We start from the raw sequence: 26875 nt of genomic DNA on the forward strand, positions 1-26875 counted from the left end.
TGGATCATTTGTTAACCATTTGGAAATAAACCGAAGTGAGAATCCACCCACAGCATAAACAAAAGTAATTCTACATGCAACTGGTAATTGAAAAAGAAAATCTTAAAAGAACTACAAGAAAGCAAAACAATGTTTATCTGATTCTGAGCTAGAGTAGATATTTGCAAGCAAGAGAGGAAGATTTATTGATGTGGAAAGACGTTCTCTATACACTGAGAGCTGTACAGATGAGTTAGTAAAACTCCAGCCTCTGGAGGCAGACTGCCTAGGTCCATAGCCCACCTCTACCACTTAAAAACTTGGAACAGATTACTTAGCTTCTTTAGGCCTCAGTTTCCTCATCTAGAAAATGGGGATTACCATAATAATTACAACTACCTAGTGTGTCATGAGGATTAAATGAAATATTTGTATATCACACATGATGTAGAATGATACCTGACTGAACTTATTTTTATAAAATAAATTTATATAAAAATTATGTCAGCTCATCATATCTCAGAGTTAAGATGATAAGTATTTAAGTTTTTCTCCCTTTTAACAAAAGTCTAATGGTTCCACAATAAGCATACACTGTTTTTAAAATAAGGAAAAAGTTATTTTTAACCTAAAAAATCACCTCAAAATCTCATTGTAGAACATTTGTAGTCATGCAAAAATATTTATGATCTATTGTAAGAGGGAAAGAGAGATTTATGAAATAGCATGTGCAGAATAATTTCAATTGGGTAAAAATACTTATTTAATGTGCAGAGACACACAATCGTGTGGAAAAAAACAAAGAATCTACAATGCCAGCAGTAATTGTCTCTTAATGTTTGAGTTACATGTGATTTTTATTTTCTTCTTTGAGTCTTTTATATTTCCTAACATTTTCAACATGGATGTGATTAATTATAAAACCAGAGAAAAGTTGTAAATTTTTATTTTATTTTATTTTATTTTATTTATTTTGAGACGGAGTCTCGCTCTGTCACCCAGGCTGAAGTGCATTGGCTGCAATCTCGGCTCGCTGCAATCTCGGCTCACTGCAACCTCTGTCTCCCAGGTTCAAGCAATTCTCCTGCCTCAGCCTCCCAAGTAGCTGGGATTACAGGCACCTGTCACCATACCTGGCTAATTTTTTTTTTTGTATTTTTAGTAGAGACAAGGTTTCATCATGTTGGCCAGGCTGGTTTCGAACTCCTGAACTCAAGTAATCCACCCACCTCAGCCTCCCAAAGTGCTGAGATTACAGGCGTGAGCCACTGCACCAGGCCTGTAATTTTTTTTTTTTTCTTTTTTTGAAGGAGCAGCATGGACCTTAGATGGGGTAAGAGATAGGTTTTCAACTATAACAGAGGGGAAGAAAAGAAAGTGCAGATTTAAAAGTGGAAGAGAAGAGAGTAAGAGAATCATGCTTGATGGTCTGTATTTTCTCTGAAATAGGAGGTGAGATAGCGAGAATGGTTTAAGCTTTGAAATAGTCGTGGGGAATGAAAAGGGGCTAATTAGAGATCTTTTTTTAAAAATTATGAGCAGGGGTGAAGGGCCTACTGTGTTTTAAAATTAACTTAATATTGTGTGAGCTGTGAGCCTTCCATCCCCCAGGCCTCAGAAGCCCTGGTCTAGGAAATGGAGACAGATTAATCCAAGGCTGATGAGAGGTTACAAAGAAAATACGCCATGCATAGCAGAAGAGCTGTAAAGTTCTAAGCCAAAATATTAACAGTGGTTATTTCTGGCTCTTCAGACTATGGTTGGATTTTAAACTTCCTTTTTAAATCTTACTTGCTTTATTTACAATGGACAGGTATTATAAATTGATAAATTTTTTGACAAAAATTTAAAAAACAAACAATACAAGCAAACATATAGAAGTAAACTCTCCTCCCAAAATATCTAATCCAGAGATAACATCCTTGTTCACATTTTGGCCAACATCCTTTCCTCTAAGCACATCTACACATACTCAGTATATATATCATTACCTGTTCTACAAATCACAATATAAATGGCCACAACTCTTAGTTCTTCTACTATTTTCTCATGTCCATATATACCACATTAGGAAGAATGCCCTGAGTGCTGCACAGCCACCAGAGTGTCTAAGAATCTCAAAGACTTTCTCGTTCTAGAGGGCATACGTTTTATTATCAATGCTAGGACTCTTGGGAATGAGAAAATGTTATTAATCCAATTTGTGCTGTTTATTTCTTTGACATGAGAAACCACTATTAAAGACTAGGGCCTAAGGCTGAGTGCAGTGGTTCACACCTGTAATCCAGCACTTTGGGAGGCCGAGGCAGGAGGATCACTTGAGCTCAGGAGTTTGAGACCAGCCTGGGCAATATAGTGAGATCTTGTCTCTACAAAAAATTAGCCAGGCATGGTGACACATGCCTATGGTCCCAGCTACTTAGGAGGCTGACACAGGAGAAATGCTTAAGCCTGGGAGGTTGAGGCTGCACTGAGCCGTGATCACACCACTGCATTCCAAGCTGAGCAACAGACTGAGATCCTGTCTCAAAAACAAAAAAAACAAAACAAAAAAATGAGAGATTGGGCCTGCACAGTTCACCAGCTGTGATTCCTGTGTTGCAGTGGCAGTCACTGGTCACCAATCCTCACCTGCCCTGCTGTGTTTCTCAGCTTGGGCTACAAAGTTGGAGTTCTCCCTTCCCCAGTCAACATTCTGCCAAGGATGATAATTGTGCCAGGGTGTCTGCATCTGAAGACAGTGACTAGTGATAAGAGAAAATATTCATGAATAGGGAGAGCCACTTGCTAAGTGCAAACCAGCCTGCCTCTGAGCATCCTCAGGTGCTTCTGTTGATTCCAAGTTACCAACCTGCTCTCCAGGTAATTTTATTTAGGCCTCTGTATTAGAGTGCTTGGGCTGCCATAACAAAACAGCCCAGTGGCTTCAACAACAGAAATTTATTTCATCACAATTCTTGGGACTAGAAGTCCAAGATCATCAATGTTCCAGCTGTAAGGAGAAAGCATATCTTTCTTTCCCATCACTAGGTACATGACTGAGGCTCCAATAACAAAGGACAGATTAACAAGAGAAAAGCAGACAAATTTAATGAACGTAAGTTTTACGCGACATGGGAGCCTTTGGAAATGAAGACTCAAAGAAACAGAGAAGCTTGTGTATTTTTATGCTTAGGTTTGATGATGAGGAGACAGCCATGCAGATGTATAATTGGACAAAGGGATCATCTAATGGTCATAAACTGGGGCAAAGTTTTGGGGACTGTTTGTTCAGATTATTTGTGTCTTTGTGGCTTAAGAAATAAGGGCCTACCATTCCTCCAGGTATAGGGAAGGTACTTCTCAAATGAAAGCCTTGTGACCCGCTTCAGCAGAGAAGGATGAGGGAAAGGTGAGAGCGACCTTCTTGCTTCTGCTGTTTTCTCAAATGCCAAGGTACCATATTTTGAAGTAGCATGACCCGAACCCCTTCTTAGCTGATTTGGTTTCTGGTGAGAGCTCTCTTCCTGGCTTGCAGGAACCTGCCTTCTCACTATGTCCTCACATGGTCTTTCTGTGGGGAATACACCTGGAGAGAGAGAGGGCTCTCCAGTGCCTCTTCTATAAGGACACTAATCTTAGATCAGGGCCCCACACTTATGACTTCATTTAACCAAATTTTTTTTTTTTTTTTCTTGAGACAGAGTTTCACTCTTGTTGCCCAGGCTGGAGTGCAAGGGCATGATCTTGGCTCACCGCAACCTCCGCCTCCCGGGTTCAAGTGATTCTCCTGTCTCAGCCTCCCAAGTATCTGGGATTACAGGCATACGCCACCACGCCTGGCTAATTTTGTATTTTTAGTAGAGACGGGGTTTCTCCATGTTGGTCAGGCTGGTCTCAAACTCCCGACCTCAGGTGATCCGCCCACCTCGGCCTCCCAAAGTGCTGGGATTACAGGTGTGAGCCACCACACGCAGCCATAACCTTGATTATTAATACTTCCTTACTCCAAATACAGCCACGCTGGAGATTAGGACTTCTATATATGAATTTCGGGGAGACACACACATTCAGTGCATAACAGGTTCTCACTGTGCTGCCCACTAATTCTATGCCCAGCACTTTCCCCTATTGTATTATCACATTAACTGTATGGCTACTACTTATTTACATATGTATGTCTTTCTTTCTAGATTTAAAAAAGACTTTTGTAAAGCAGACAGTATACATCGTTTCTCTCTGTCTAGTGGTGTGCTGGAGTCAGCACATAACCTGCTTATGAGAGCCAGTCGTTAGTTTCAGAAATGTTGTGAGCTGTTTGTTAAAATAGCCATGATTTAAAATTAAATTATATAAGTGTGCAATTAAATAAATTACATTTAAAATAATGCTAACAAATACTCAGTACTCATCAGCTCCTCATTACTACATTTTGTTGTTATCTGTGCTGGAAGTTATTTACATTGATTGTATCTGGTTGGTGGAAATGGTGTGCTACTGTGCATCTCTTCCCAACTTTGCTTCAGTGATGTCACGTTAGTAGCTTGAAATTAGTCATGGTAGGAGTGTTAGCACTATGAAAATCCATAAGCACTGCAAATCAGCTCCTCTTCCTCAGAGCTAGTTATTTAGTTTTTACCAGCATACTACTCACAGTCTATATCCCCAGCAGCCGCGTGACAGGATGCCCAGTAAATGCAGGCTGACTGGCTGGATGAATGGATGGATGATAGAAAAGGATAACAGAAAGAGAGCAGTACAGTTTAGGAGACAGGAATAACAGTTGGCAGAGGATGTTGACTAGGTGGGGCATTTACTATTCTGCCCTTTACCTTGCAGCCTGCCCAGCCAACAACCTCAGTTGTTCTATTTCCTTCTTTTGTGGGTTTCTCATGTTGTGTTCTTACACATTGTGCAAAAGAGTGCAATATAGTACAGAAAACATGGGGTCATCCTATGTTGCTTCATCGCATTTCAAAAGTATAAGTTTTACATTCTGGTTCATTCCACTGGAGACAGTGGTGTGGCAATGTCCACTACAGAATACAGGAAGCCCCACATTTACCATTCACTACATATTTACGACTACTGTGGATCCAGCGGAAGGTAAGCAGGGTGGGGTCCTGTTGTGGCAAGGTAGTCTTTACCACAAGTTCCGTTCTCATATGCCCTCATCCCAGTGTGTAGAAAGAAAGGGGAACTAAATATTGCTGCCAAAGCTGATTATTCTGTGAATTAGGGACCAGTGAAAAAATCCTACCCAGAAAATGCCAGAAGCAAGGTCTGGATTTCTTTTTCTCACCAAACCTTTATAAACTCCGCCCCCACCAACCATGACATTTCCCTTGTACCAGTTTTTAATGTTCCTATGAAGTGTCTTACACAGTTTTCTTTTAGCGCAAGAAAACAGGAGAGAAAATAGGAAAAAGAACTAGAGTAGCAGAAGCCTGAGGCAAAGGAACTGGAAAGAAAGTGGTGGAGAAACATTTATTGTTATAAACACAGTTGCTTCGGAATTCTCTTTAAGCTGCTTTCAAAGGGATCCTTTTATGGAAGTCTTATCTTTGTCAATAAAACTTGAAGACGCCCTATTCCATTAGTTGGCAGACAACACCATGTAAAGACAGCGATTCGACTGCAAAACTCGTGGATGAGCTGATTAATTTACGTGAGAAAATGTCTATTTGCCCCTCTCTTACCAAAGCCTGGGGGCTGCAACACTTAGAAGACAACACAAGATCCCCCGAGCATAAAAACCATAATCAGTCTCTATGTGATGGTGATTCCTCTGCGTAATATTGGGAGGTAGAACAAAGGTCACTGTAGGGCAAAGGAGTGTTCCAATCACCCTGACACCTGTGATCTGGTGACCACTCACTACTCTCAGGTGTCATTCTACCACTTCCATGTTGATATGAACTTCTAAAGTCTCTGATCGCTCTTGCCTAGAGAACTACTGGAAATCAATAAAGTTATTCATTTTAAAAATGTTGGCCGGGCGCAATGGCTCACGCCTGTAATACCAGCACTTTGGGAGGCCGAGGTGGGTGGATCACGAGGTCAGGAGATGGAGACCACCCTGGCTAACAGGGTGAAACCCCATCTCTACTAAAAATACAAAAAATTAGCCGGGCGAGGTGGCGGGCGCCTGTAGTCCCAGCTACTCGGGAGGCTGAGGCAGGAGAATGGTGCGAACCTGGGAGGTGGAGCTTGCATTGAGCCGAAATCGCACCACTGCACTCCAGCCCGGGCTACGAGCGAGACTGTCTCAAAAAAAAAAAAAAAAAAAAAAAATTATGGGACATTGATTCCCATCAGGCCTCATGCAAATGTCTTGATTGACCTTTGTCTTCCGGGATGTCACAGTCTAGCAGGGCATGCTGTCTTCAAAACTGACACACAAGACCTAGATCCTGTGGCTGCAAGTCTAATGCCTGGACTGTGTTCTATGGGACTGCAGAGGTCAACACAGAAAATAAAAGATTTGAGAAATCAGCACTAACGCAGCAAACCCTATGCACCCAACACCATCCACCTCGCCTGTTAGATAACTGCACTTTAGGGCTTGTTGAAATGAATATATTTTCCTTTTGTTTAGATGGAACAGTTCAGTCATCCCTGTAAGAACTTTCTGGCATGGGTTTCCACAGGTTTGACTCACTGGCTCTTCGAAAGTGTTTTGACTTGCTCTGGTGACCCTGCCATGTTTCATGTCCCCTACTGCCCATTTGTCTAGATTCTTTGTCCTTAATCTCTACATCAGTAAAGTGAGGAAAGACACACTGAACTGCCTTTTACTTCGTGGGGAAAATAGAAGGATAAGCCACACATACTCCCAAGTGTCTTAGGGAAAATGTGCCTTTATTGACATTAATGTTGTCATCATAAGCTAAGCCATGAGATTCCAGGATTGTGCAAGAGTGAATGCAGAACCCACATTTTTCCCAGGATGAAGAAAAGATTGTTGAATAGGAGGGAGTGAGGGAGGAAGAAAAGAGAAAGAATCTTCCATTTAAGATAAGCATTGCCAACTTTCTGCCTTCACAGAGTAATCTGGCCCAAACAAGTACTTGACAGGATTATTATTATCAGATAACAATATATTTTTATAATATATTATCTGATAATAATTATTATCAGATAATACCTATAATCAGCAATACCTTATTACTTTTGCATAAAGTTTTAATTAGATACCATCCAATGAAAGAAACACTACTAGGTGCTCTTCCAGGAATACTGGATACTCAGCACCCTGGTTCATAGTAGCACCAGGTATTTTTACTGCCCTGTAAATAGCAACAACTGAACTACGTGGATGCAACAGGCAGCTGGTTGCATTTGCAATGTTTTTGACATTAGGTCATCTCTAGGATAAGCAGTGAATATAGTGAGAGAGGAGCCACCCCTTCCCCGCTCTGCTTCCTCCACCTCACTCACTCACAATACTTAACAACTCTCCTATTTGGTACTTTGTTAAAACTTTGGGTGAAATCTCGTAAGAAAATAATTCACCCAGAATTCTAACATTTCTCCAGGGTTTGCCCTTTCCAGGGGGTGGGCTGTGGCACCCAGGGGCTTTCCCTGAGGGACAAGGAGCTAGGCCCTGGTGAACTCTTGCTAACCAGCTTCGGATCTCTGAGGGGCTGCTTCTTCGCCTCAGGGTGGCTAGTGAGCCCTTCGCCCCATCGCCACCACCGATTTCCATATTAGAAGATGGGAATCTAATATTTATACTGTTTTTGGCACTTGCCAAGTCCCCCCTGGAAAAAGCACACTGGCATACCTTTATTTACTCCTGCCCGTTTTCTCCAAGGTTGCTTAGAGCCCCCAGAAAGTTGGCCCAACCTACCTATTTCACAAAACCTGACCCTAAAGTCCTGGAAAGCCCTGATACCCTTCATATGCGTAGACGGGGAGCAATCTAATGACTCTACTGCTGACTTTGCAAGGATTCGGGTTTATAACCGTTGGTAAGGTGAGAAGTCTCTAAAATCTGCTGTAAAAACACCTCTTAAAGGCTTCAACCTCGTGATACTTTCATGAGGTTTGAGTTCTGGGTTTTGCTTCTTGTTTTTTATAGAGCTAGCGGCTTTCTGCTCCCCTCCCTCTTCAAACTATGGTGCTTCTATCTTCTTGCTTTCTCCTCCTCTGGCCCCGCGTGTTCTTTGGTCTACACCCTTGTTTGTAAGTCTTGGTTCACTGCCTCTGGTGCTGTTTGTGGTCTCAGAGAGGATGGGTGGCGCTTTTCAAATTGTTGTCACACCAGACATGGTTCTAAGAAAAGTGGGGGGAGAAAAAGGTATTATTTTGAAGAGTTGAGGAGAGCATGACATGGATGTACAGAGATGAAATGAGCCCTGGATTGTTTTTGACACCTCTCTGCTGAAGAGAAGTCAGGGAACAGGGACAAGAGGGAGAAGGATGGAGAGAGCAGGAAAAGGGGCCGAGGTCAGCACCAGCACCTCAGAAGCTTGACCAATTGGTCATAACAAAGTTTCCCTGTGGTCAACCTGAACTGACATTTAAAAGGCAAAAAAATGTTTGAAATAGCAGAGTGGCTGGGCGTGGTGGCTCGCGCCTGTAATCTCCGCACTTTGGGAGGCCGAGGTGGGTGGATCACCTGAGGTCCAGAGTTTGAGACCAGCCTGACCAACATGTAGAAATCCCATCTCTACTAAAAATACAAAATTAGCTGGATGTGGTGGCTCATGCCGGTAATCCCAGCTACTCGGAAGGCTGAGGCAGGAGAATCTCTTGAACCTAGGAGGCGGAGGTTGCGGTAAGCCAAGATTGTGCCATTGCACTCCAGCCTGGGCAACAAGAGCAAAATTCTATCTCAAAAAAAAGAAAGAGAAAGAAATAGCAGAGTGATTAATAACTAACAACTCCCATGAGCAATCATCTGAGACAGACAGAGCAGTGAAGGAGAGGAATCTGGGCTCATCATCTTAATGCTCAGAGGTTCTCTTCATAGTCGGCTATTCTGGGGATTGCATCTGTTTTGAGGCCCAATGAGGGGATAGTTCATGAGTGCAGGAAGTCTTCGGATGAGATTAATATACAAATGGGGATCTCTATTGGGAGAACTGTTCGGTTATCAACATCGACGAGTCAAAGTTCTCCTGGCTTTAAGCCTACTGTTGGGACTATGTAAGAATTGAAGCCTAATTCTTCACAGTCTCTATATTCATTGCTTCAATATCATTGGTGGCCAATTGCTTTGACAGTGAGAGAAGGGTTGTTAACCTCATCTGTTATGTACAGAACATGTAAGGATAGGAGGGCAATTAACATTAAGATAATGGCAGGTAAAATAGTTCAGACAGTCTCAATTTCTTGGGTATCTTTGATGCTAGTATGAGTTAATTTTGTTGTGAGTGTTAGGAAAATAATGTATAGGACCAGGGAACTAATTAGGAAAATAATTGTAAGAGCGTGGTCATGGAAAGTGAGTTCTTCTATAATAGGGGATATAGTATTTGAAGGCCTAATTGAACTAGATGAGCCATCAAGACATGCGAGATTTAACTTATAAATTATGTAACTTATAAATTTAACTTATAAATTAAAAGTTGAGGCAATACCTCATTTTTTTCTTTTTTCTTTCTTTCCTTCTCTTCCTTCACTGCTGCTTTCCTTCCCCTTCCCCTACTCCTTTCCTTCCCCTCCCCTTCCCCCTACTTTTTCCCTTCTCCTCCCCCTCCTTCTTTATTTGAAAGAGAAGAAAAGGTAGAGCCCCTTTTTGAAGATCAAGGCTGCTGATTAAACTGTAACGAATCAGAGGAGAATTGCACCATCTTCTTTCTCCACCAGTCCCAGGTCAGGAAAACATGGCACTTTTCTCCCTCCTGAGCAGGACTATTCCATAATTCGGTCCACAGGACACATTTTCTTTTCTTTTATTTGGGGTTTTGTTTTCACTGTTCCATTCTTTATTGTAATTTATTAATACATTTCAGACATTAAAGTAGGAAGGTGCATTCAGGGTTGAGCCTGCCAGTACAGAAAAGAGGAATGGTGATTTTTTACTCTATAATTCTTCATTTCCTCCATCCAAATTGACCCAAATGCATGTAGTTCTTCCTGGATGCCTGACAGAGCAGAGTTGGAGCTCATCTAAGGTGAGCCCAAAACCCGAGACGGAGAGTTTAGGTGTGTTTCAGCCTTATTTGGGCCTACGTCTGTCCTGTAGCATTGATAGGCACCCAGAGCCGAATTTGTGGGAGGGAAGGCTGAAGTTTTAAATCAACGAGTGTCTCTGGATATCCTCCCACGGAATCTTTAAAAAAAAAACAGACACAATCTGGAAGTATTTTCCTTCCAAAAGAAGAATATTCTGCTCCTCCTTCATGTTTTCTCTTTCTTCCTCCTTTTTTCATTCTTTTTTCTTTCCGTCACATAGACTTCAAAAGATCTCTTTCTCCAAATTGTTTCTCTGTCTTCTGTATAGTCAGAGGTCACTGAAACACATATACTGAAGAGAAGCCACACCAGGAAGAATTTTCAAAAACACTTGGCCAAAATCAACTTAACAAGTCCTGAATTCGAAAACCTTGTTTTATTCTTTCTTTGAGGACAAGAAATTCAGAGGCCAAAAAGAAACAGGTCAGGAGAGACTGGGTCACAGCCCACAAAGCTAGTATGTGCAAAGGGATGGCACTGCGAGGCCTACTTCCTGCAGGGAAGTAGCCTCCTGAGTAGCTGGGATTATAGGATAAAAGGTTTCCAATGTGTGAGGGTATGTACTTTTTCAGAATCTACTTTGGGCTTTAAAAATGAGATGGTTGGCTCACACCTGTAATCCCAGCACTTTGGGAGGCTGAGGCAGGTGGATGGCCTGAGGTCAAGAGTTTGAGACCAGCCTGGCCAACATGGTGAAACCTTGTGTCTACTAAAAATATAAAAGTTAACCAGGCGTGGTGGTGGGCACCTGTAATCCCAGCTACTTGGGAGGCTGAGGCAGGAGAATTGCTTGAACCCAGGGCTGGAGTGCAGTGAGCTGAGATTATGCCACTGCACTCCAGCCTGGGCAACAGAGTGAGACTCTGTCTCAAAAAAAAATTAATTAAAAATAAATAAATAAATAAATATCATCTTCTAGCATGAAATCAAAATTTTATTAGAAATGTATCTCTTGGCTGGGCACGGTGGCTCACGCCTGTAATCCCAACACTTTTGGAGGCCGAGACGGGTGGATCACGAGGTCAGGAGATCGAGACCATCCTGGCTAACACGGTGAAACCTCGTCTCTACTAAAAATGCAAAAAAAATTTAGCCAGGCGTGGCGGTGGGCGCCTGTAGTCCCAGCTACTCAGGAGGCTGAGGCAGGAGAATGGTGTGAACCCGGGAGGCGGAGCTTGCAGTGAGCCGAGATCGCGCCACTGCACTCCAGCCTGGGTGACACAGCAAGACTCCGTTTCAAAAAAAAACAAAAAACAAAAACAAAACAAAAAAAAAGAAATGTATCTCTTAATGAGATGAATAAGGTTGACTTTCTTTCAATGAGTTCATTTATCCATGGATGAATATTACTTTTGCTACAGTGAGACAGGAGTTTGTAAAAATAATCTTATATTTTATTTATATAGGTGTAAGCACTAATAAGCCAAGTTCACATAAGAAAGTTAATGAGAATAAAAGAATTTTTTTATAGAGGTATCACTGAATTATTTGTGTTAAATTGATATTTTTCTAGTTTATAATTTTAATTTTTCTTTTGGTTCTTTTACTATACTTTTTATTTATTTTCTTAGTGATTGCCTTGGGGATTACAATTAACATCTTAATTTATAGCAATCTAGTTTAAATTAATACCACCTTAATTTCAAGAGAATATAAAAACCTTTATCCTCCATCGCTCCACTCATTTCCCTCTTCTTTGTGCTGTTATTGTCATACAAATTACACCTTTATGTATTATATGCCCATCAACACAAATGTATAATTGTTGTTTTATGCAGTTGTCTTTTAAATCAGATGAGGGAAAAGATTTACAAACAAGAAATACCTTTGTACTGTCTTTTATGTTTACTTATGCAGTTACTTCTACCAGTGCTCTCTATTTTTTCTTATGGCTTTAAGTTACTGTCCAGTGTCTTTTATGTCAACCTAAAGGACTGTCTTTAGCATTTCTTACAAGTCAAATCACTAGTAATACACTTCCTCAGCTTTTGTATATCTGGAAATGTATTTATTTCTCCTTCATTCTCGAAGGATAGTTTTACTGGGTATATAATTCTTAGTTGAGTTTTTTGTTTTTGTTTGTTTTTGTTTTTTACTTTCAAGACTTAATATATGCTGTCCACTTTCTTCTGCCTTCTCTGGTTTCTTTCATTTTTAAAATTGATATATGGTAATTGTATATATTTTGGGGGTACATGTGATATTTTGATACATGTGTGGAATGTATACAAATCAGAGTAACTGGGGTATCCATCACTTCAAACATGTATCTTTTCTTTGTGCTGGGAACATTACAATTATTCTTTTCTAGCTATTTTAAAATATATAATAAATTACTGTCAACTATAATTTCCCTACTGTACTGTCAAACACTAGAACATATTCCTTCTATATAACTATTTTTGTGCCCATTAACCGACTTTTTTTCATCCCTTTGCCCTCTATTGCTTCAAATGAGAAATCACTTTTTAGTCTTATTGAAGATCCCTTGTATGTGGTGAGTCACTTTTGTTTGGATGAGATTCTCTTTGTTTTTGACTTTCCACTGTTTGATTATGATGTTTCTAGTTGTGAATTTCTTTGAGTTTATCCTACTTGAAATTCATTGAGATTCTTAGATTTATAGATTAATCTTCTTCATCAAATCTGGGAAGTTTGCAGCCAACATCTTCTGGGCTTCTTTAGGGAATTCATATTGTTTATTTTTCCTGTATATAGACCATACTTTCCGGCTTCTTTGCATGCTTCATAATTTTTTGCTAAAAACTGGACATTTAAAATTATATGGAAACTCTGGAAATCAGATTCTCCCTACTCCCCCAAGGTTTTTGTTGCTGTTCTTGTTTTTTGTTTAGTGACTTTTCTGAGATAGTTCTGTAAAGCCTATTTTGTTTGTCATGTGTGTCCACTGAAATCCCTGCTTGATTAGCTTAGTGGTACACTAATGATTGAACAGAAATTTCTTTAGATACCTGGGACCAATAAATCTTGCAATCTTTGCCAAGGGGTTCTATATGCATACTAGGACACACTTTCAATGCTCAGTTAAGCACTTTACAACTCTGCCTTAGCCTTTACTTCCTGCTTCTGCAGAGCCTTAAGGTTAGCCAGTGGTCAGACCTCAGGGCCTTGCCAAGTATTTTCTGAGCATATACAGAGCTGTGGTTATGCACATAGCCCTATATAGGCTTAGCCTTCTAGATTCCCAGGAATCTGTGGGAGCTTTTCTAAATCTCCTATGGGCATCTTATTCCCAAGCTTTTTCTTTTAAGCTTTTTGGTTAGCCTATTATTTGCCCCCAACTCTTATCCACTGCCTCAGGCAGCTGCAGTATTGACTATTTGCCTGTGATTATTTTCAACAAACACCCCAAGGAAAAGACTGTTCACACTTGGCAACTCTAAATCAGGTTAAATAAAAACAGCCTTCTGAGTGAGGTCATCCAGAGAACCACCAGACAGGTCAAATAGTGACAATTTTGGGGGAATGGGACTTTGAAGAAGGTTTATCTCCATTCTGCAACCACTCCAATAGCTGCCAGGCTGTTGATTTTCACTGTGATTGCAGACTGCTGATTTTCAAGGCTACCACAGAGATAAGGTGAAGTGTGTGGAAGTAGGTAAGTTAAAATGCCATAAAACTCATTGTTCTATTGAAATTCAGCCATTTTTCTTAAATAAATGTTCCCTGGATTGCTGTCAGCATTTGGTTAATTTCCAACCTTCTGAAAAAGTAGATACTGACCATTTTCCCAGTTTCTTATTGCTTTTATGGAGGAAAATCTTTTTAAAGATCTTTATGTCACCATTTTCTCAAATATCCAATCTAACTCTTTTAATATTTTGTCAATCATATGTCAAATATCATGTAATAAATTATTATTTAAAAATATGTTTATTGATCTCATAGTATTAACTCGGTAAGAGTGGTTTCAGTTCCTTGAAAACAAATAACTAGAAAGTTTGTGATTTACCAAAGGATCAAGTACTAGTCATTAAATAAAATTCATTTTTTCAGTAACAATATTTTATATTGTCTCTTATTTTGCCACCCAGTGACTTATGTGCTATCAAGCAATCTTTCATCATAAGATTTAAGGTGCACGAAATGCATGCCTTTCTTTAAAAGTTGAGAAAGTTATACCTTCTCATCTGGCCTTCTTTGGCTGTCTTGGGTCTGGGGTCACATTCTGGGAGGGAGAATTGTAATTCTCCTTAAACTCTCCCCACATCTCTCACAGACATGGAAGACTGTTTCTACCTTCTTAAAGTTTACTTTCCTGTGTATCTTTTCTCCACCCCTTCTGTCACTTTCTGTAGCTCCCACACCAAGAAATTTGTCTTGAGGTTAAAAAAAGGGGAGGAGAGGCAGACTGTACAGTGATCGCTGAAAATGCTTTTAAAGTCAATGGTAGAACCATAGAAAAGGATTCCCATCTCAATTAATGTTGCCAAACCCTGAGAGGTAAATTTTATTATCAGTAGCAGTTACAGGATTTCTTTATTGGAGAGGCTTTGTGATTACATTCTGGTTGAGACAGAGGGTAAGGTCAGGGACTAGGGACTGGGTCTTGAAATTGTGTTTGCATTGATAACACAATGTGCTAATGTAGATTATATTTTAATTAGGGGCAACTTAGTGGGAAAGGGCTGAACTATCACTTAACTAAGCAATTGATTATTATTATTCCATTTTACCAATTCAAAGTGAAATTATTAACTCTAGTCAAAGAGCTAAATAGTAACAAAGCCAAGATTGTAACTCAGCCCTGTCAAATCCCAGAACCAGTGCCTTTATATGCTTTTCTTTTTTTTTTTTTTTCTGTTTCTAGTTGCAAGCTAACCACTCCCAGCAATCATACCCTTAACCCACAGTTATGACCTTACCAACCATACCCAATGTGAGTCTTGCCATAGGACTCTTGTTTACTGGGTTCTTATCCTTCTTTCATAAGTGGAAGTAATGGATTCCTTCAGTGGGCAATTACCCTCATTTATATTTAGTGCCATTGAAGGAAACTGTCCTGGACTTTGGTCAGGCTTCCCCAGCACCTTCCGTAAGTGACTCTAAGTGTGGCTCCTGCAGCCTAATGATGCGCCTGAAACTGGGGGAGGCAGGCAGGAAGACTTCCAAAGGCTCTGGGAGGGTTTTCCCCATGAGACAACACTCATGAGATTGTACCCATGAGATTGGTACCTCCTCTGTGCAACATGAAAACAGGAATACTATTAAAAAGCATGTTCCAGCCAGGTGCAGTGGCTCATGCCTGTAATCCCAGCACTTTGGGAGGCCGAGGCGGGCAGATCACTTGAGGTCAGAAGTTCAAAACCTGCCTGACCAACATAGTGAAACCCCGTCTCTACTAAAAGTACAAAAACAATTAGCTGGGCATGGTGGCACATACCTGTAGTCCCAGCTACTCTACTCAGGAGACTGAGGCAGGAGAACCACTTGAACCCAGGAGGTGGAGGTTGCAGTGAGCCAAGGTCGAGCCCCTGCACACCAGCCTGAGCAACAGAGCCAGACTCTGTTTCAAAAAAAAAAAATCATGTTCCTTTTGTCCCAGCTCTTTAGACGTGGCATTTTACAGTTAAACAAATTTTTAGGTGCATCTTTACTGGCAAAATTACCCAAAGATAAGATTATTTCTGACTCTGTGGTTTTTTTCACCTTTTTCTTTCCTGATTCCTACCACTCCTCACAGTTTCAATTCCTCTCTCCTACTTTGTTCTCCTTTCTGTTTCGAACATTTTGCTCCTAATTGCTTCAGATTTTTCTCCCTGTTCGGAAGTTTGTATATATGAAAATTAAGTATTTTAAAACACTTTCTGAAGGAAGTGGGAAATTCTCCAGAAGCACAGAGAGAAGACTGTGAGGCTCTTCCATTGGAATAAAAGCCCACGTTGGATGATGAAATTTTTCCACTAGCATGTCTTCCTCCTGTACATGCTTCACAGATGGTATTTTTTTTAAAAACAGCAAACTATGCAGAAATATTTTAATAAATAAATCATTGATTATTGTAGCCTCAATTCTCATAACTCAATAATACTATATTGATTTTCATGTGTTCAACACAACACGTGCCTTGTCACTTATATATTTACTTAAATATTTCACACTGTACCTGAAATATAGTAGGTATTCATTATTATTCTCCAAATGAATGAACACATGAATGAGTGAGTAAAGTTCCACAAAGCAAGGACCAGACCTTTCATATCACTGTAATTCATAGACCTAGTAGGCATAAAGTGGGCACCAACTGTTTGGAGTATAAAAGCTTTGCTGTGTTCCTGTGTTTATGATCTCGATGAAATTCTTTTGTTAAATTTAGCACAGGTTGTCACAAATCAGCATTTAATCAAAGTGGTTGCCTTATACTGGTTCATCTATACTTTTGTTCTCTTCCCCACATCCAATTATTGGAGCTGTTAGCCTCAATCACTGAAAAGCAAGATTCTTTCATTGTCGTTCCAGACTTACTCCTCATTTCTTAGTGAAAACTACTCTCTGTGACCTACATCTCCCTTAACTAAGCACTGAATTTCCCTATCTTTAGTCTTTCTTTTCTAATATAGATTTGAAGGGGATCAGAATGTGTCCCCCAAAATATGCTACTTCAGCATAAGTACTATTTTGACCTATTTTTGAGAAAGAATCTTCTGCCCTTCTCCTTTCTGCTTTAAGTGCTATAAATTTCCACTTGTAAAGGTGTTTCATTCCCCATCTTGGGTGACTAAGTCTCATGGTCCTCTTCTTGATATGAGAGATGAGTCTGCATAACAATCCTTAGCTATCATACATTCCTAGTTACCTTCCCACAATTCACCACTCTTAGGAGCCCATTCCCCTACTCTGCCTCCTTTGTCTAGTCACTTCTTCACAGTTTATTGCCCTTTGTTAAAATTGTATATAAACTCAGCATTCTTTTAGACTTCACATAGATAAGAGATAGTATAACCTGGTGTTTAAGAGTTTAGACTCTGGGATCAAATCTCAGTACCTCTACCACTTACCAAATGTATGACCTCAGGAGGATCACTTCACCTCTTGGGTCTTAAACTAAAATGGAGATAATAAATATATATATATCTTAGGGTTGATATAGGAATTAAGTGAATCAAGGCACTTAGAACTGTTGTTGGCACTCTGTAAGTGTTAGCAATTATTTACATTTTTTTATTTGCTCATTTTGTACACTCATAACAATATAATCATACTACTTATAATTTTCTGAGACTTTTCAAAGTCAATATTATGTTCTTGAAACTCATCCATATTGATGCATACATCTGTAATTTATTAGTTTTTCTTTATAGTTAACACATCATGCATGTATGTCATATCTCTCTAAGGTAATTGTAAACTCTGGAGAGCAAGAACCATGTTTTCTATACTCTGTGCTTTCAAGAAGTTCATGGTGGCATTTGTGATTTGTTCTTTGAGATGGTTAGCTGTGTTTTTGAGATATCTAAATTGGAGAAGAGGAGACTGAGGGAAACTTCCTAAGGGTTATTGAGGTTTTATATGGAGCATGGTGACTTCTCATTCTCTATCCCCATTGAGGCTTCAATTAGGTAAATATCCTAAGCTTCCCTGTGAGAGATTTAGGTGTATAATTGTAACTGGGTATTTACTGTGTACCATGTGCTGTGTCAGCTCCTTTACATAATTTACCCCACTTAATCCTCAAAACAAACCAAATGAGAAAGTGTATTAGTTTTCTAGGACTGCTGTAACGAACTACCACAAACTGGGTGGCTTAAGCAACAGAAACTTACTGCATCACAGTTGTGGAGGCTAGAAGTCCAAGGTCAAGGCGTTGGCAGGATGGGTTCTTCTGAGGGAGGTGAGGGAGAATCTCTTGTAGACCTCTCCCCTAGCTCTTGGTGGTTTACTGGCAATCTTTGTTGTTCCTTGGCTTGTGGATCTCTGCCTTCATCTTCACATGCTATCCTCCCTGTCTGTATGTCTTTGTCTACCTCTCTCCTTTTTAAGAGGAAATAAGTCATATTGGATTAAGGACCTATCCTCCTCCAACATGATATGAGTTTATCTTAACTAATTATATCTTCAATGGCCCTATTTCTAAATAAGGTCACATTCTGAGGTACTGAGGGTTAGGACTTCAACATACGAATTCAATAGGGGTGACACAATTCCACCCACTTAAAATAATAAAATAGGCCTAGAGAGATTATGCTAACTTTTTGAAGTGGAATGGCTGAGAGCCCCCAGGTTCACATGGTAACCAGGTGGTTCTGAGGTAGGAGGTGAGGGAGGTAGTGCCGGTCCCCAAGAGCCACGGGGATGCTGCAGTGACCCAGACTGTGTGCAGTCACTCCCATAAAGTTATCCAGACAAGAGGTAACACAGTGAGCTCTGGAGTTAGTCAAATCTGCCACTCACTGGCTGCCTGATCTTAGGAAAGTTTTTCAAGCTCTCAGAGCCCCCATTGCTTCATCTGTAAAATGGGATAATAGCACCAACCTCATGAAGTTGTGGAGATTAAAGGACATGGGACAGTAGTTGAGAAATGTAGTGATTATCAAAATGGACACCCATCCTCTTATCCCAGCCACACAAAAGAGAGCTCTAGTCCACATCCAAATTTCCTATACCTCGGCCCATTTTAATTAATTTAATTTATGTAACTAAGTGCAACCCTTGGCCAGAAACATCATTCAAGTGGGGTGGTAGAAGGGTCAGAAAGGGGAGATGCAAAGGAGAGCTAGAGAAAAGGATAACTACAGCTCTCTGCCTCTCAGTGTGTCTCAAGGTGGGCATTATTGATATTTGGAAGGGGACAGTTCTTCCTGTAGAGCCACTGTTCCATGCATTACAGTAAGGTTGACATCCCTGGGCCCCTGAGTGCTAAGACATTAAATACCAGTAATAACTCCCAGTCATTGTGCCACCCAAAACACCCCAGACATTTCCAAGCTCTCCTCTAAGAATGGTTGCAGCCCTGATTGACAACAATTGGTGATCCCAGCAGGACCCAAGCTGTACATTGTCTTCGGGAACTGCTGCAGCCACCAATGCAGGGATGAACTGACTGTTGCTGCTCAATTAACCCTCAGTGTCTGATTCCTGAATTCCTCTGGGCAGATCCCTTCTCACTGCTGGATTTCTCCAACCCTGTTGTCCATAGTCTCTTCTGGGAGAAAATGGTGCAATTTCAAGGTTGCAGTTACAGGAGGAGGGGACAGTTTCTCTAAGGTAACACTGGGAGTATCTTCAAAATCATGCAGTAAATAAAGTGCCAAAAATAAACACCTTGGGCCAACAGCTCCTCACTGTCATCTCCATTTGCATTTTCTAAGCTTCTGGTCACCTAAGAGATCTTACAACACAATGGAGTGGTCTGGGAAACCCCAAAATGAAGTCTCAGTATTACTCAGAGAGATGTGTATTTGTTTGTGCAGCCATACAGAATTTGGCACACGTTGGGTAGCTCGATATGGTGACGCCAGCCAATGGTGCTCACGTAGAAGCTCAGTGATTACTCATCCCTTTGGGAGGACTGCTTTTTGAGTTACATGCTTTTTGAGTTACATTTTCTTCTTTCTCCTTTAGTGATACGGTCTGAAGTATCAAACTGAATAAATATCGTGAAATGTAAGATGTTTGACCAAAACTAGTTATCTATTCATTGACTATAGATTTAATTGAGCCACAGAAAGCCTAGATATGGTTCAATTTGGTTTAAATGCTGTAAAGTTTCCAATCCTTAAATGCAAGAGGTTTGAAAAAAAAAAAAAAAAAGGAAAGAAAAATGCAACGATTACTGAGCAAAATAAAAGCTCTGTCCTCTAAATGCCTGTTTTGGTTTAACATAGTGGCTTGCTTTACTTTCAGATAAATTGTCATTGAAGCAAAACCAAGATATGAGAAATGTGAACTCCCTCTTTCAACACAACCCATTGTGTTCAAATTCATAAGCAAGAAAGTTAAGCGCCCACCTTCCTCTTTAAGGAATTATAAAAGTTGTTGCTTTGAAATAGAATTCACTGCATTCAGACTTTGAGTGATAACTGTATTCACATCCAACCGGATCTGCAGCCCCCTTTCAAAAATTTCTTTCTCCTCAGTGGTGAGAATTACCCCCACCTGGGATTCACTCTTCAAAAGGCTCAAGAAGCCTATTCATATGAATGAAACCGCTTTCTTCAGGGCAGATGCGGAAGCTGCCCTCCAGAGGGCTTGGGCAACCCAAGGAAAGGAAATCACCTCCGTTGGCAGTGTGGCTGCTGAGACTGCCGGGGGCTGCTGCCTGCTGCCTCTCGTGCCTGTCCTCTCCAAGATGCAGTTTTTTGATGCTGAGGAGCTCCTGGTCGATGAAGAGGATGATGTTTTTGGTGAAGGTAAATGCATCTTTCTGGCAGGAGCCTCTCTGGCCTGCTTTGCTTTGTTTTGACACTACTGGACGCTTTTGCCCAGCTTGAGCAAGGACTTGAGTATTTTGAAATGATAAAAACGAAGCATTCTGAGTGAGATAGTAGCTGCAGATATCAACTTAGGCACTGAAGGAATACACAAGGCAAGGAGTGGGACAAGGGGTTGAGTCATTCCTGCAAATACATTTTTTAAAGACATTACTAAAATAAAGGTTTAGTTTAGGCTGGAAAATATTACTAAATTTTTTGCCTTGTCTCTCTTCTGTTCTATCTCTTGTCTAACACCTTAAGGAAAGCCTGTCACAGTGGTTTAAGCATAGCAGGGCTGCTAAGGTAGACGTTGAACAAATGGACCAGGAGTGGTTTTCCATGGTACCATGTTGCTTTGATTTGCACTTCTCTCTCCCTTTCTTCCTTCCTTCCTTCCTTCCTTCCTTCCTTCCTTCCTTCCTTCCTTCCTTTCTTTCTTTCTTTCTTTCTTTCTTTCTTTCTTTCTTTCTTTCTTTCTTTCTTTCTTTCTTTCTTTCTTCTCTCTCTCTCTCTCGGTCCTTCTCTCTTTTTTTTGTTTTTTGAGACAGAGTCTTGCTCTGTTGCCCAGGCTGGAGTGCAGTGGTGCAATCTCAGCTCACCGCAGCCTCAGTCTCCCGGGTTCAAGTCATTCTCCTGCCTCAGCCTCCCAAGTAGCTGGGACTATAGGCGTCCACCACTGTGCCCAGCTAATTTTTGTATTTTTAGTAGAGACGGGATTTTGCCACGTTGGCCAGGCTGGTCTTGAACTCCTAACTTCAGGTGATCCACCCTCCTTGGTCTCCCAAAGTGCTCGGATTACAGGCGTGAGCTACCATGCCCAGCCTGGGTCCTTCTCTCCTACTCTTTCTCACACGTACTTGGCACTCCAACCCTCCATTCCCTTTTCCCATTTTCTTTTTTCCCAAGTTGGGATACTGGAGCCCTGGTAGCTTCCAACCCCCATTGGCACTGCTCAGTTTTCTTTTCTCCTCTCACTGCTCTTCCATGACTTGACCTGTCCACTAGAATTTAACTTAAAGGTTGCGATTTTAAAGGGATGATCTAATTATGGACGGATGTTTTGTTCAAGTGCTGCCTATGAGATTGGGCCATAGGCAAAAGCTTTTCTAGAATTTGGAGCCACCGAAATAAAGGAAATTTGGACTCAAGAATCTCATGAATTTGGTTACTTTCCTCAAGAAACTATGTCTAGTAATTTTTTTGAAAACTCCATTCAGTAATTTTTTTAAAAGGAGCAGTAGTAAGGTTTTTGTGTATGTGTAATTACCCAAGCAATACAAGTTCGTTGAAGAAAAATTACAGTGTCACAAAGAATACCTTGTAATCTAGTCATGTAGAATGTAATCATTGTTAATATTTTGATGTTGTCTTTCTGCTATGTTGTTCTAGCTACAGAAATATTTAAAATCATAAGTTGGGTTTTTATCACAACTTAAATCAGTTTGAAGAATATCTACTGAGCTTCACTGCTGCTTACCAAATTATCATTCTGTTGCGTTACTTTGATGGCAGGTATTTAGAGCCGCCAATACCTTGAAGTTTGATCTTAGGCCCCATTCTTCAGCTTTCACTTCTTATAGATGTTTCCTCTTTAAGCAAACACCTTAAAGAGAAAATTTGTACTGAGATACTAACTCCTTTTAGCATCTGAAAAATGGTCACAACTGTGAAGATAAGCGTAGAATGGAAAAATTGGCAATCATTCACCCACACCTCCCTCCAGGAGTGGCATTCCAAAACGCCCAGCCCACATTTCTTTGCCTACAGGAATTTTGCTTTTTTACATCTGGCTATGATGCTTAAGAGCGCCCTCTATAGGCTGATGCCCTGCACTCTGGATTACGCGTGGCCCCATTCTGAAGGGAAGCGTTAAGACCAAGCAGGGCTGGATGAACCTGTGTGTTCTCTCTCCTGAGCATTCATCATTTGCAAGGTGATTATTGTAACCTCAATAACCATGTTGTTGTGGAATGGCTGGGGTCCCCAGGTTCCAGGTAGCTAGGTAACCAGGTAGCTCTGAGGTGGGAAGTGAGGGAGGTAGTGCAGGTTGATGAGTTGGGAGTCAAACGAGATTCAGACTCAAATTCTGGTTCTGCCTTGTGGTACCCATACAAGCTAACTTTGGTCTCCTCAATGGTGAAGTGGGACAGTAATATCTATCAGCTGTACAGACTGTCTTCATAGTAGATTCATAATATTTGCGTTGCACTTCAATGTGGTATGCTTTATCCTTTTCAAATTGATTATCTCATTTAACTTAATCCCTAAAGATTAAAGAGAAAATCATTGCAAGGCCAACATCCACTGTATTTTTATTCAGTTTTCAGAGCCGTGGCTCATGTTTGGCAATTTATGTGAAAGCATGTCCAGCTGGTGCCTCATTTTAAGCAAGCTCTGTGTGGGGTAACAGTCAAAAGCTTCAGCTCTGGAATTGCACAGTCTGGGCTTTGCCAACCAATTCACTTGTGACCTTAAGCAGGTTACCTAATGTCTCTGTGCCTCAGTTTACTCACTTATAAAATGGAGTCCAAACCTCATATGGCTGTATGTGGCTTAAGTGCTATGATAGGGAAAGCTTTTAGAATAGTGGTCAATACTCAATACATATTAATCCCTATTGTCTATTTACAAAAATGGGTTTATAGAATAGTGACCATTTTTCACATGTCTGGTTAACCTCAAATTCAAAATAGGACTTATTTACAGAACTTCAGTTTATAAGTAACTTTTCAGAGGTTTAATATGGCAGACACAGCACTGAACAAGTTGTTAGGCGTCTGAGTTGTAGCCTTGCCCCTGCTGTGGTATAGCTGGAGGATCTTGGGCAAGTCATTTACCCTCTTTGAGCCTCATTCTTCATCCGAAACAAGGGGACTGATTACACATTCTCTAAGCATTATACTAGCCAGTCTTTACTTCAAAATGATGTATCTACCTATAAAAGTTCATGCTTGTTCTAGGATTCATGCATGCTTTCAGCTCCCTTAACATGCCTAAGCAGAAAGCTTTTGGTACAATGAGTTTTCTGTAACATAAAAAAAGGAACATGCCCAGAAGCTTGTTATTAGGGCAACCACATTTCCTTGCAAGTGACACATTTTTAAAATCCCTTTCCCCCAGAGGTTACACAGATTCAGAATTTTGGTTCATTTGCTTAAAAGTATATATAAATTCATTTAGATATATGGACACTAAAAGATCTGGGAAGAAAAAAAATGAGTCAATGAGTCATGCTCACAATGCATTTTTTAAACAGCCTTTCTGAGATCCTGTTTGTTTCAGCAATTGTTTTTTGTGGTTAAAGGAAATGTTAAGGTTCACAGAACTTCGGAGCATTGGTGTGTAACTGCTCGTGTTCTAAAACAGGGTTGCATATAGCGAGAGAGAACGAGAAAGAGAGACAGAGAGAAAGAAAAGGCATTCACCTACACACGACAAATCCCAATGTCTGTTCTCTCTCTGTCTCTCCCTGTCTGTTTCTTTTCTCTCTCTCTCTCTCTCTCACATACACACACACACACACACACACACACACACACACACAGCCTTAAGTTTGCTTTCCTAACAACATCGTCATGTCATTTAGAATATGGTTACTATCAAGTAGGCTTAATCTTTCCTGGAGAAATTATTCATTTGATTATCAAGGAATTGAAAAACCAGTTGTTAGCATTACAGACTCTTTTCCCATTGTTGTTTCAAACTTATCAAATTAAACAACTTTCATCTGTTTTGTCACTGTGATCTTGACAGCCAGTCTGGTCAGTGTTAGTGGAAATAACTGGATGGGTAATAATGGTAATGACTATAAGAATGCTGCTGCTGCTGATGATGATGATGACAATGATGATGACGATGACAATGATGATGACAATTGAAAAAAGGAAAAAGGAAGGGCCATGCACAGTGTAAGTTCCTATCCTGCTTTCAAGAACAGAACAGAATTCATCTGTGGAAACAAACGACTCACCAGGTGGTGGTCAGTGAGTATTTTAGAAGCCAAAATTACTCCTTAGCACAAGTTAAAGCTCCAATTGCTTCTTTCCTTAGAAATGCGACCCGTCCCTGCCTCCATTTTCAGCACTGCTGAAAAGATTAGAATAATAAAACACCCCAACTTCATAGTAAGTGTGCGAAGTATTTCTCAGGTTCTTGTATTTCCTGGATACTTGCATGCCTTTTAGGATTATGCTTGAAGATGACAAGAAATTACAAATCATTTGTCAGATTTTCAAATGTCCCCCAGAGCTGACACAGTGCAGCTGAGCATGAGAATACTTCTCCTGTCCTGGGTAACTGTGTCTGAGAAAGTTGTTTCAACCTCCACAAAGGAGGGGAACTCTCCCAGATGGAGATGAACTGGCAAAAGGAAGTCCACTCAACCATTAGCTGCCCGTTGCCTTAAAGAGACTAACAGCTGCTTGGAAAAAAATTGCCACTCACTTATGAACCAAGCCTCCCTCCTTTCTCCAAGCCAAGTAAGTTAGCACTTTTTCCCTTTCAAAGGGAACTTCAGGTCAGAGGGAGCAAGAAGACTACAAAACACTTACCAAAAAAAAAAAAAAAAAAAAAAAAAAATTGTACTTAGGATAAATACCTATTTTTTTTGTGTGTCTTTCCATGTAGGCTGTTTACAAAACCAAGATAGTATTTTTCTTTTAATAGGTAAATAATTATGCAATCTGGTATAATCTGTAATATTTTGATATTGTTTCCTGAATTGTATTTGCCCCTTCCAAAATTAATAGAAAGAAGAAAGGGGAAAAAAGCAATTAAATAAATATTATGTACAAAACTAATAAATGCTGAAAGTTCAGACGGGTTAAGTCATACCCTCCGTGGAAAAAGTAAGAGAAATCAAATGTAAAAGTATATGAGCCTTGGCTAGAGAGGATTGGAGATTTTTGTGTGATTATGCCACATTTTATAACATGTAAATAAATACAAGCATTGCTATTTAACTATGCTGAATCTTTCTCAAAAAATATCTGGGTTTCTCGAGTGGATCCAATAATGGGATTGAAATGCCCTAGTTTCCTGGGTTGAAAAGAATTGGTCACTCTTTGCTTTCACGATTTTGCCAAGATTGCTTGGATCAATTTCCACCCCCAAATTCCTGGATAAATGCTTTAGTTGGAAGTCACTTTCCCTACTTTATATGTCCCAGGGTCTGGAGCAGACAAAGACCTCCCCACAGTAATTCATGCTTGTGTGACCTCTGTCTTGGATTACTGCAAAACATTCTCTTCCCATAGATGTCTAGGAAGCTTTCTTTGGCTGGTGCCAAAGAGATGGTGTCATTGCAGGGGCATAAACTAAAATAGCACATTGCACTAAAGCTATGCAGGCTGTCTTAGCCACCAGTCCACCCCCCTGATTTATGGCCCCCAGTGACCTCAGAGTAACCTGTTTAGATCAGGCCAATGCCAAAAGGGGCCCAATATTACAAGTAAAACATTTTAGATGTTTATTTTAATATGTCCATGAGCAGCCAGCCAAGTCTTAACTTTTTAGGAATGGTGAGTGTAAGATATACTAGAGTATGTCTTCCATAGGGCTTGAGTTGAAAACTAAAAGTGCATGCATACTCATTGTAGCTATGACAGTTTTAAAAAAAGAAAAAGAAATGTGTAGTTGTTGTGACCAAAATATGAAAATAAATTTGGAGGGTTGCCCTCCCACCTCTCTTTTTGATAGAAGCCACTTCAGTTACACAAGCCAACATATTTATTAAAAAGATGTGATTTATCTAGTTAACTGTGCCTCCTGTATTTTTTCAAGAGACAGGGTCTCACCCAGCCTGAAGTGCAGTGGTGTGATTGTAGCTCACTGCAGCCTCAACTTCCTGGGCTCAAGGGATCCTCCTGCCTCAGCCTCCAAGTAGCTGGGACTACAGGTGTGCACCACCATATCCAGCTAATTTTTTTTATTTTTTTGTAAAGCCAGGCTGTGACTATGTTGCCCAGGTTGGTCTCAAACTCCTTGCCTTAAGTGATCCTCCCGCCTAGGCCTCTCAAAGTGCTGGGATTACAAGCGTGAGCCACCGTGCTTGGCCTGCCTTGTATATTTTATTGTGCTAAGCAAATGTCAGTTTATTCAACTTCTCATTTATTTTTGGATGGCAAAATTGTGTCTACTAATTACTTGCCAAAAGCTGTGATGTTTAACTAAAATGTTTAAAATGCAGTTGATTTTGGAAGATATTTTAAAGGAGAAAAGGTATTAGTTGAGACAAATTAAAGTGACTCTTTCAAGTACCAGAAGGACAGAGAAAAGTTGGAGAGGAAGAAAAGGACCTA

At 40.3% G+C, this 26875-nt stretch overlaps 1 protein-coding gene and 1 long non-coding RNA gene across 6 annotated transcripts in view; one reads left to right on the forward strand and one right to left on the reverse strand.

Annotated features, from left to right (window-relative positions):
• RIPOR2 (RHO family interacting cell polarization regulator 2) overlaps positions 1-26875 on the forward strand; it is a 248951-nt gene that overhangs the window by 92250 nt on the left and 129826 nt on the right. For 4 of the 5 annotated variants that reach the window (XM_071097513.1, XM_071097512.1, XM_071097517.1 and 1 more), the window contains exon 2: positions 20241-20513. The exons of the other annotated variant lie outside the window; for it this stretch is intronic. In XM_071097513.1, the coding sequence (XP_070953614.1) occupies positions 20241-20513 (273 nt within the window). The remainder of the gene's footprint in view (positions 1-20240; positions 20514-26875) is intronic. 5 annotated transcript variants of the gene reach the window in all.
• Positions 7385-22476, reverse strand: LOC105482548 (uncharacterized). The gene is made up of 4 exons (XR_987709.3): positions 22342-22476; positions 22054-22179; positions 17928-18135; positions 7385-8235 (listed from the first exon to the last, which is right to left on the reverse strand). It is a non-coding gene; the product is annotated as an uncharacterized lncRNA (long non-coding RNA).

This window comes from Macaca nemestrina, chromosome 5 (genome assembly GCF_043159975.1).
Source record: "Macaca nemestrina isolate mMacNem1 chromosome 5, mMacNem.hap1, whole genome shotgun sequence".
Classification (NCBI taxonomy): Eukaryota; Metazoa; Chordata; class Mammalia; order Primates; family Cercopithecidae; genus Macaca; species Macaca nemestrina.